General features: G+C 29.9%; 1 protein-coding gene across 1 annotated transcript; it reads right to left on the bottom strand.

The window, feature by feature from the left end:
• Positions 1 to 370: 370 nt before the first annotated feature.
• On the bottom strand, positions 371 to 1,817 carry LOC135954589 (aminomethyltransferase, mitochondrial). Its single transcript, XM_065504781.1, has one exon. It carries the CDS (start codon positions 1,732 to 1,734, stop codon positions 487 to 489), a length of 1,248 nt encoding a protein of 415 aa, XP_065360853.1. The 5' UTR covers positions 1,735 to 1,817; the 3' UTR covers positions 371 to 486.
• Between the last annotated feature and the right edge of the window lie 9,456 nt (positions 1,818 to 11,273).

An 11,273-nucleotide genomic window follows, 5' to 3' on the forward strand; every position in this document is an offset into this window, starting at 1 on the left:
ATTAAATTAATTACTAGGTCTCCTCGTCTCCCCTATTAGCTAGCTATTAACAATAAATGATTAGGCCAACAACAGACAGACGGACGGACATAGAATACATACTTTTGTGGATCTACGACCAATATTTCAGCGTGTTACAAAACGAATGACAAAATCAATAAATCCCCATCATTAACTAAAATTGATTAGTTTACAAGTCGCAAACAAGTGAAATGTATTTGTGTTGTATTTGCTACATTCGGAAAGTTTATAAGACTGATGTTTTATAAAAAATTTAAAGAATTAGCTGAAAGTTTGAATAAAATAATAAAAATTACATACATACTATGTACATTGTACATGTGTTTCTAAACAATAAAGATTCTTAAACTTAAAACAAACCAACAAATCATAAAGTTTATTTTTTTAATTATCTTATTTTTTATACATATTTTATTTTTAATTTATTAAGTTAATTTCTTTTGATGTCAAAATCCTTAACAAGTTTTATTGTTTGGGTTTGAGATAATAATTTGTCTTAATGAATGGCATTTTAGCCACTTCAGCATCATAAAAACGATCACGTATTTTTAATTGCACTCCGCAGCCGGCTTTTTTGTATTGTTCCTGTATGTAGCCCATGGCAATGTTGAAACCCAACGACGGACTAGGGCAACCGCTTGTGATTACACCCACTTTTTGCTCGTCTTTGAAAATTTCCACTCCTGCACGAGCTGGTGGAGGTTTGCCAGTGCCAGTCAGCTTAATGCCAATGCGTCTACGTTCTACACCGGATTTCAGTTGCTCATTGAGGACAGCTGCTCCAGGGAAATTTTCCTCGGAACGACGACGTTTGGCCACAAGCCAAGCGAGCGCTGCTTCGATGGGAGTTGTGTTGGCATCAATATCACTGCCATACAAACAGAGACCTCCCTCCAGTCTTAAAGAATCACGTGCTCCTAAACCGGCCAGTTTGACTTGTTGTTTTGTTTGCTGCAACAAAGCCTCGGTGACATGTTCAACACGATCAGAAGGTATAGATATTTCAACACCATCTTCACCAGTATAACCACAACGTGTTATGCGGCAGTTGGCCACACCGGCTACTTCCGTTACTACAGTGTTCATGAAGTACAGCTTACTCAAGTCCGCAACAGTTACGGCGGATAAAGCTTCAACAGCAGTAGGTCCCTGCACCGCTATTAGGGATTGATCTGCTGGTACCAGAAATTCAATAGTCACATCTTTGCCATTCGCCTTGAAATGATTAACAGCTGATTGCATTATTTGCATATCCTGTTGCTTCATGGCTGCATTCGATACCACATAGAGAATATCATCCTTGACCTTGGTAACAATTAAATCATCGAGAATACAGCCCTTGTCATTGGTGAACACGGTCAAAGAACCCGTACCATCGGCAGCTCCACGAATATCAGCCGTACATATAGACTCCATGCATTGGACGGCATCTTTGCCACGTACGTACGTCTGCAACATGTGCGATACATCAAATATTGAAGCAAAGTTGCGGGTGTGTACATGAGATGCGGATATACCCTGGTCAGCATATTGCACAGGCAGCGAATAGCCACCGAAATTTACAATTTTTCCACCATTTTTAACATGAAAATCATAAAGTGCTGTACGTTCGACTTTATCGTTCGATGCGTGAGCAGCAAAATTACGTTGCCCAATTGATGATAACGAAAGTTTTCGTAAACTATTTGTGGGTATCACTAATTTTCTAATCATTTTTATTAAATATATTGTATACTTATTTTGTTGTATTTTCTTTTCTTCTAAAAATATAATTTACTTGATCCTGGGGGGTATTATTATTAGTATACTCTGTATGCTTGTTTGCATTTGAAAATTCTATTATCAACTGAGAAGATGTTTTTCAATTCTTTATATTCATCCATTGATTTCGTTCATAAATCCAATACGACTATAAACAGCTGTAATAAAAAGGAGGGAATAATAGACAACTGATAAGAAATGTCATTAACGTTATCATTACTTAAATATAACTCTGTCTATCGTTTCTCTTATTTCTTAGATTCTCTATCATTTCTATAAAGCTAAGACTGAATACATTTATAATTTGGTTCTATTCTTATTTCTTCTTCTAATAGAGCTGGAATTGGTAAAAAATGGTCCACTTAATTTATGAGCTGCTAACACAAGTTTACAAAACAATTATTTTTTTTTGTTCATAGAATGAAACATATATTTTTTTAGAAAATATAGGTACTGCAGTTGATTAAAAACGGTTTTTATTTTTTCATCTACCCGAATGCATATTAGAGTGACAATCAGTTGTATGGAAAAAAATTTAAATGGAAAACTTTTCAAGGGTGTCGGCCGGAATATTGTGACACTAGGTCTAAACGTTAAGTGCTGAAAATTTGAGCCAAAGCGGACAACGATTTCAGGACGCGCATCGAGGCCAAAGGTCAGATATGTATATGCAATAAATATGAATATATGAAATACATTTGTGAAACTCTTTAAAATTCTGCATTATTTTACATAAATATGTAGATTTATTTATACTAGGATCGACCGGTGGCCACAATTCGACCACTTTTAAACGCTTTTTACCACTTTTATGGAAAGAATTTAAAAAATGATGTTCTGCAAATCTAGAGAAAATAACCTTTTAAACCATATATGTTTCATCAATATTGGTGGACAATAACATACTTAAAAGTGTACCACAAAAAAACGTGTGGCCTATTTATATATAAGATTAATGAAAATTACAGTAAAAAGATCTTTTGGAGATTAACCTTGTACCTACTTTGGGTCAAAATGACCCACAAACTGTATTTATCTATAATACAAAAAAATGCGAATTTTTCAGTTTTTTAAAAATGTTGCTACTAAATAATTATGTTTGCAATATTATTTTTGCATAATGTGTACGCAATTGTCGTTGTAATGAGGCCACTTGAACAGCAGTTTCAAATCTCCATTTTGAAATTTTTCAAAATTTTGTTAAACAAATTTCTGAGTTTGTTGATCATCACATTGGGATTTATTAAGATTATAACAGGGAATAAAAAATATGAAAAAACAAGTAAGGGAGCTATATTCGGCTGTGCCGAATCTTATATACCCTTTACCAAATTATACTTCAAAATAAAATTTTTAAATATTTTTAGTTAAACAACATTTTTTCCAAAATTGTTTTTTAATTTTTTGTGAAAAAATTTTTTCGAATGGTTTTTTTAAAATTTTTTTTAAAATGTTTTAAATTTTAAAATTTTTTTTTAATATTTAGCGAAAAAAAAACTTTTGGTAAAAAAAAAATTCGGGTTAAAAAATATTTTTTCCAATTTTGACCCATTTTAGGTCCAACTTACTATGGTCTAGTAATCCAGATATAGGTAAAAAAATAGGTAAAAAATCGAGGTTGTCCTGATTATATCCTTATATCTCAACCATTTGTACCGATTATCTCGATTTTAAATAGCAACCGAGCCGGAAGAATTCCGGAGATATTGATGTATGAATCGTGTATGTAAGTTATGTGGAGGCTTCAGAAAGTTGATTTCAGCAGACAGACGGACAGACAGACCGACATGGCTTAATCGACTCCGCTATCTATAAGGATCCACAATATATATACTCCCTAAGTATATATACTCCCTAAGTACGATATTGAATTAATCTTAAAATGAGCTTGTTTCAAGAATTCTAAACTTGATTTAAGCACGAATTCATACTTGATATAATCGTATACCTGTGATTTAAATTTTGCGATTTTCGAGAAAAACTAATTTGTTGGACATACATATTTTAGCGAATGAGTCCAATTTCCTTACTATTATGAATTTTAAGTAAAATTTGAAAGGAATTATCAAGGTTTTTGGGACCAGCATATGCTAGGAGACTATAGTCGAGAGGGAGACAAATGAAAATATTTATAAAAACAGAATTAATACTGTTCATATTTAATTTTTTGTTGCAATTTTAATGTTATTTTTATATGTATGTTTTTCTTAATCAATATCTGAAAAGTTTGACGTTGTTGATTTTTTTCAATATTTTTCGCGTAGTTGGTGTTTCACATCATGAAGAAAAAACTTGTAAACTAGTGTAATTATTATCATAAATATAGAATTCTGGGTAAGTAATGTTTTTGCCGAATATGGGAACATTTGATATACATGTATTAGTTTCTGCTGATAGCGTATTTCTAATAAATATTTAACTCAGTTTGAAATTAAAATTGTATATGGAGGGACTATATTCAAACCCCTTTATCTTAGAAAACACAAGTTTTCAGAAGAGCAAAAAATTTTTTATTTCGCTTATTTATAAGGGTGATATTTGGAATAAAACGAATAATTCGAAACGAAATGTTCCAATAAAACGAATAATTCGAATAAGAGATTTTAACTTGTTCGAATAATTCGATCACACGTTTATAATTAATCGAATTATTCGAATAATTAAAATTTTTTTAAACAAGTAAGAGTACTATATTCGGCCGTGCCGAATCTTAAATACGCTCCACCTAAATATGATGGTATAACAACTGAAATAATATAACAATTGTTAGAAATACTAGTTTACGCAAAAGATATTTTATTTCAAATGTACAAAAAATTGTATTTAATTCAGCAATTTATAATTTAAATTCCTATTAGAACGTATGAAATTTAACAATTTATATACTTAATAATTAGTTAATACGTTTGGATCAACAATTTTCCCTTTTAACATCAAGTGAAGAAACTGTGTATAAAAAAGGGTATACAAATATATTTAGACAAATTTCAAAATATTTGGTTGTGGGACTTATATGGGAGCTATGATTTGATTGTCATAAAATATTTTAACGTGATTTTTATGGACTTATATGGGTGCTGTGGCCAATTATGTACCAATATTCACAAAATTCAGTATTATGATTTTTGAATACAAATTACTGATCTGTGTACTATTTTGGTTCAATATATGGATGCTATGACCTATTATGGTCCTTAGTATTTAAGGGATATTTTTGTAGAATTTCATATAAACAACGCTATTAACAAGAGTGGACCTTATAGGGGAGCTATGCCGAATTATGGACCAATATTTAAAAAATATTGTAGTACGATACAAATTACTGGTGTAAAATTTTGGTTCAGTACAGTTTTTTTTTTATATTTGTGCAGGTTAATGTGTTTTTCTGAAGTGGTTCTTATATGGAGGCTATGACCAATTATGGTCCTATCATCATAAAATTTGGTACATCGATTTTTGTATATATTAAATAAATTTGTTTCGAATTTCAACCTGATAACTATATTTTTAAAAATTTGATGAGGATTTTCGGGAGTGGACCTTATATGGGAGCTATGGCTAAATATGGACCGATATTCAAAAAATTCAGAAGTATGATTACTGGATACAAATTACTGACCTGTGCGTTATTTCATTTTGATATCGATATGTTTCAAATATTTTTTATGGTTAATATCTTTTTCGGAAATGGGCCTTATAGGGGAGCTATGACCAATTATCGGCCAATCTGCATACAATTTAGTACAGTGATTTCTATGTATATGAGTATTATTTTTGTCGAATTTTAGCATGATAAAGATATTTATAAGAGATTTATGAGTACTTAACTGATTTTCGGAAGTGGACCTTATATGGGAGCTATGGTCAAATATGGACCGATATTCACAAAATCCTGTAGTATGATTTCTAAGTATAAATTATGAATCTATGTAAAATTTTGTTTTGATATTGATATTTTTTAGATATTTATATAGGTTATTGTGTTTTTCGGAAGTTGTCCTTATATGGGAGCTATAACCAATTATCGGCCGATCTTCATAGAATTAGGTACAGCGATTTTGGTATATATGGGGACTATTTATGACGAATTTCAACTTAATAGCGATATTTATAAGACATTTATGCTTATTTAAGTGATTTTCGGAAATGAACTTTATATGGGGGCTACGGTCAAATATGGGCCGATCTACAAAAAATTTGGGGTTGTAATTTTTTTAAGCACGAAACTTATTTCTCCTGAATTTTGTGTGGATACTGAAATTTTGTAGGCATTTACAGACCTAATAACCATATTTCGGGAAGAAATTTGTATGGGGGCTAGGAGAAATCATGGACCGATTCTTATAATTTTCGCCAAAGTTTGTCCCTTTAACATAAAAATATCGTGTGTGCAATTTTATGGTATTATCTGCAATATATTTGCACAAATAAGGAAAACTATGTTAAAATTATCAAGTTTTTTTTTAGGTTGTCTCACATTTTGGTTCATAACTCTGGTTCCACTGAACCGATTTTGCTGATTTTCAATACCAAACTGCTTAGGAGAATAGTAAACATTTTTTTTGCAAGTCTACCAATTTTGTTTGAATATTTTGGACGTGAGCGTGTTTTACACAGACAGACATACGGACATGGCTCAATCGACTTAGAATTTCATAAGGATCAATAATATATATGCTTTGTTGGGTCTCAGATGAATATTTCTCAATGTTACACACGGAATGACAAACTTATATATACCCTCATTCACCACTTATGGTGGTGTAGGTTATAAAAAGTAAAGAATGAAGTTTTGATGTAGGTTTTTAATATTTTATTATTAAAGAAAAATAAAAACTAACATTAAAGTTAACAATTCAAGTATTGATAATTTAAAAAAAACATTCGAAAACAAAGTCCATCATTAAATTTTCATCAGAAATATTCTGATCAGATTCCCTACCGAACAATCTACGAAACAATTGACTAGCAAACTCATTAGTTTTCGTTTTGGAGCTATGCTTTAAAAAAATTGAGCTAGTTCGACATGATCCTGAAATCAAATACAATATAAACGTATTAAAAACTTTTTTATGTCGTTCATTAATTCGGGTTTTGAAATGAGTAGCTAATTATTTAGTAAATGAATTATTCACTTTTTCTAAATTATTTATAACAAATTGTATTATACCCTCAAGCTCTATTAATTGTTTAATCAAGTGGTCTTAGGGAGTTACACAAATATGTCCAAAGTTTGATATCATTGTCAACGTAATCTAAATGTCATTCTCAATATCACTTTGGACGACCGTTTCAAAATCACATTCGCCATCACTTTCAATACCACTTCAATCTATATTTCGCCAGCATATGTTAATGTTTAGACGTTAATATTTCTGTTTCGAAATCAATTCTAAAATCATTTAGCTTTTTTTACTAAATAACAAATATTTTATTCCGTACTTTTTGTTTTCATTGGATCAAGTCCAAAAATAAAACATTTTGAAAGACTCGTTTTTAGAATTGTAACATCTTGCAGTAATATTTATATATTTATAGAATGATCTATCGGACCACTCATCTACAGTGATCGAAAGACTCCCTAATCTTCAGTTATTTGTCTAATTTTAGAAACAATACAATTTTATAATAAATTGTATATGTAAATTTATTCGTTTTATTCGATTATTCTTCATAAAATTGTTCGAATTATTCGTTATTCGAAAATGGTAATTTTCATATTGTTCGAATAATTATTCGTAAGAAATTATTCGATTAATCGAACGATCATTACTAGAATGAATACCCTAGTATTTATTGAAAAAGTTACCCCCTATATATAGAGTAACTTCGGGTAATGTGGACTACCGTTTTGTTTCTTCTAAATTTTGGCCACAATATATATGGATATTAAAAAAGTTGTGAAGCAATATATTAGCTAATATATTCCCTAATTGTTTTTGCAGTTGAAAATTTTTTCCGTCAAAGGATAAAAAAATTATGTGAAAATATTGTAAGGAACCCAAAAACCAGCATTAAAAAAATTGGAGGGTAATATGGACCACTATATGAGGGTAATGTGGACTAATATTTAATACATAAAATTCATGAACCAGCTAATCATGAATGATTAAAAAATTTAATTTCAATATATTTTTATTTATACAAACTAAAAAGTCGCGTTCTTGGCTTAGATAGATTGCTTACAAAGTACATAGTTATTGTCGGGTAATATGGACCAGTAGTACATAATCAAGTAATTTAAGTGGTCCACATTACACGAACTTGGGTTACAGTGGTAAAAAAATATTTTTACCTAATAATCTAAATGTGCTTAAATTCTTATCAAATGTATGCAAAACTACGTGTCCACTTTAACTATATAAAACAACCAAACATTAAATTCTACAAAGTTACTGTACCAAATTTTGTTTCTTACTTGAGCAGAAAAAAATGTTGAGCACGCGCATTAATTTCAATACAAGAATAAATAGCCAACATATCAATTACTCATGAAAGCAAATGTGCAATTGTGGTTTCAAACAAATTGTAAAATGTACGACAAATCAGTTTTATCATACCTTCATTAGTTTCTGAAAAAAGACACTGGTCCACATTAGACGCATAGTCCACAATACCCGAAGTTACTCTACTTGACAAATATTTATCATAACAATAAATGACGTTTGTTGTCAAGACAAAGTTGTCTGTGCAAAAGCACTAACAATTTTATCATAACGAAGCAATAATACTAATAAATGGAGACTATACTTGATAATTTTTTATCTTGACAAATATTTCGACGTTTATCATGATAAAAATTTATCAGGTATAGACAGGTGGTTATAAATACAATTTCTTTAAGATGGAGAAATTACAAAAATGTCAATACAGTTGCAAGAAAATATATTTTGTTTGCTGAATATTTTGTCATCAATAACTAATTTTCATGGAAATTAAAGTTAGGTGGTATTGAATATAGTCCCTCGATATGCTAAATGATTCTAACATATTGTTACGTTTTAACCTTTTCAAAACGTTTGGTTTATTCCCTTTAAATAAACCGGATACTTTTGATTGCAAATAAAAGCCGTTTAGTAGTTTAAAAATTGTAACAACTCTTTATTTATTTAAAATGTACAACAACAGCAGAATTAAATAGTCACTCAATGTTTTTTTATACACGTTTATAAATTCGCAGAAATATAGACACAATTTATAATGTACACGAATTTACTTGAAAAACACAACACACTTTAAGGCACTCAGTTGATGTTTATTCGAAAAGCGTCTCTGATAAACTCACTAACGACTGCAACCTCTGCCACTATTTATAAAACTGCCATCTGCACTCCAGATTGCTCTTTTACTGTCAAAGTTCGAATATTCTAGATCATACGCCATCTGTGGTGTACTTTCTACAATGTTCTTTAACTGAATATTCGAATTCAAACAGCAGGTCAACTGAAAGCTTTTATTTAATAATGCCCACAGATATGTTACAGTTTGCTATTATAGCACTGTTATTTGAAAGCATTATGCTACTTTTAAATCAGCCCTTAAAATCGTTATATTTGAATTCAAGTACAATTTCGTAACAATATAAATGAGAATCATCATACTGTATCAAACAAAAATAAGTAAGAAAGTATAACCAGACCATAACCACCGAGTACATCATAAAAGTTTATATGGGAGCTATGACTAATTATGACTTTTGTATATAGACGATTTCAAGTGAAGTGAACCAACATTTGAAACCCACGACAGCCGGTTATACGCACCGGAATGACCCGACTTCACTCGGCCAAGAGCTGTCAACTCAGCAATCACTGCTGTTACAACAACAACAACAACAACCGATAAAATTTGCACCAAGGTTAGTCCTATTGGATAGTAATTTAGGTAAAGAATACTCTGAGTTATTAAACAAATTTTTTAAAGTATTTTTCGATTTTGATCTTGAATGAAGTTTTTTTGATTTTATATGTTCACAATTTTTGTTCTTTATGACAAGGGCTACTACTTTGCCTCAGAGAGTAAATCAAAATTCCGAACTGTTTGCAAGATATGAGCCTGAGAAAATTATCACTTTTTTGCAAAAATAACACCGAGGCCCCAAATCTTTGGGGGCCCATAAAAAACATTTGGTACATGAGTTTATTTTGAAATTGGTGATAATCAATCCATGATTTTATTCTCCCGGATTAAGATTTTAACGCATATAAATACCGATACCGATACTGAATTAAGCAACAATAACTTTCAATTAAGTAGAAAATAAACTTCCAAATTTTATGGGGACTGATCCATATTTCACCACTAGCACCCATATAAAGTCCACTTTCCAAAATCACTTTAATTCCAATAAATCAATTATACATGCTGATATCAATATAAAATTAGTCACAAAATATTATGGGGATTGGTCAATAATTTGACTAACACAGCTCTTTAATTAAGGAGACCATATGAAAACATTTAAAACTCTCATTAATTAATACATTAGAGTTGACAACAAAATATGTTATATTGAAACTAAAATTAAATTGTGAAATATAATTTTTTTTGTATTTAATAAAGGTCTGGACTTGCAGAATATAATATTTGAATGATAATGAAAACAGTTAGATCAGGTAATTTTGAAGCAAATGCCTTACTCTTAAATTTCATCTGTTTTTCAAAAAGTAACTATGTCCGGATTAAGACATTGATGTAGTCGAAAAGAATTTTAAGAATTTTAATTAATTTTGTTATACTATTAAATGTATAATTTTGTTATACATACATAATATTAATATTAAAAATTTTAATTTTCATATCCAAATTAAAAAAAAACAAATTTAAAGAGCAATACAGCTAATGTATATTCAGCTGTATTAAAAATAAACGAACTTTATAAATTTAGTTTATTAAATTAATCAATTTAATAACTGAATATAAAAATAAATTTTTTAACAGAATGTTCTTAATTTTGTTACTTACTGTACATTGGGTTTATATGCAAAGTAATCGTATGTATGTATTTGTGCAAATAATATCAGCAATAAAATGAATTTATTATAGAACAAAACAAAACTAGATTCAGCACTTGGGAATTTGCAATGAAAACAAACAAACAATTCTAAATGTCTGGTTTATTCGCTTGGATTTAAACGTACACCGATCGTACTCTCTTCCATTTTGCATCGATTAATCGACAATTAGTTTGTTGTTTATTTTATAAAAAACCCGTTTTACTTAATTTAATTCTGATTGACAAGTGCTAGAATAAATTCTCAAACATAATCTATGAGCAACATATTATGATAAGATTTATGATTGTAGTCCAAACATATTATGATCTCTATTAGTATCATAAAATATCATATTATGATCAAGTATAGTCGTAATATCATTGTCATACATTATCAAAATGTGTTCTGAAGTAATCATATTCTGATCCAAAGCAAACATAATATGACCCAAAGATTGTTATTTTCTTGTACATAGCAATTAAAAAACTATACAAC

The sequence above is a fragment of the Calliphora vicina genome, chromosome 3 (assembly GCF_958450345.1).
Source record: "Calliphora vicina chromosome 3, idCalVici1.1, whole genome shotgun sequence".
NCBI lineage: Eukaryota > Metazoa > Arthropoda > Insecta > Diptera > Calliphoridae > Calliphora > Calliphora vicina.

Excerpts from the sequence above, each read along its gene's own strand:
- LOC135954589 (XM_065504781.1), bottom strand. The coding sequence starts at position 1,734 with ATGATTAGAAAATTAGTGATACCCACAAATAGTTTACGAAAACTTTCG.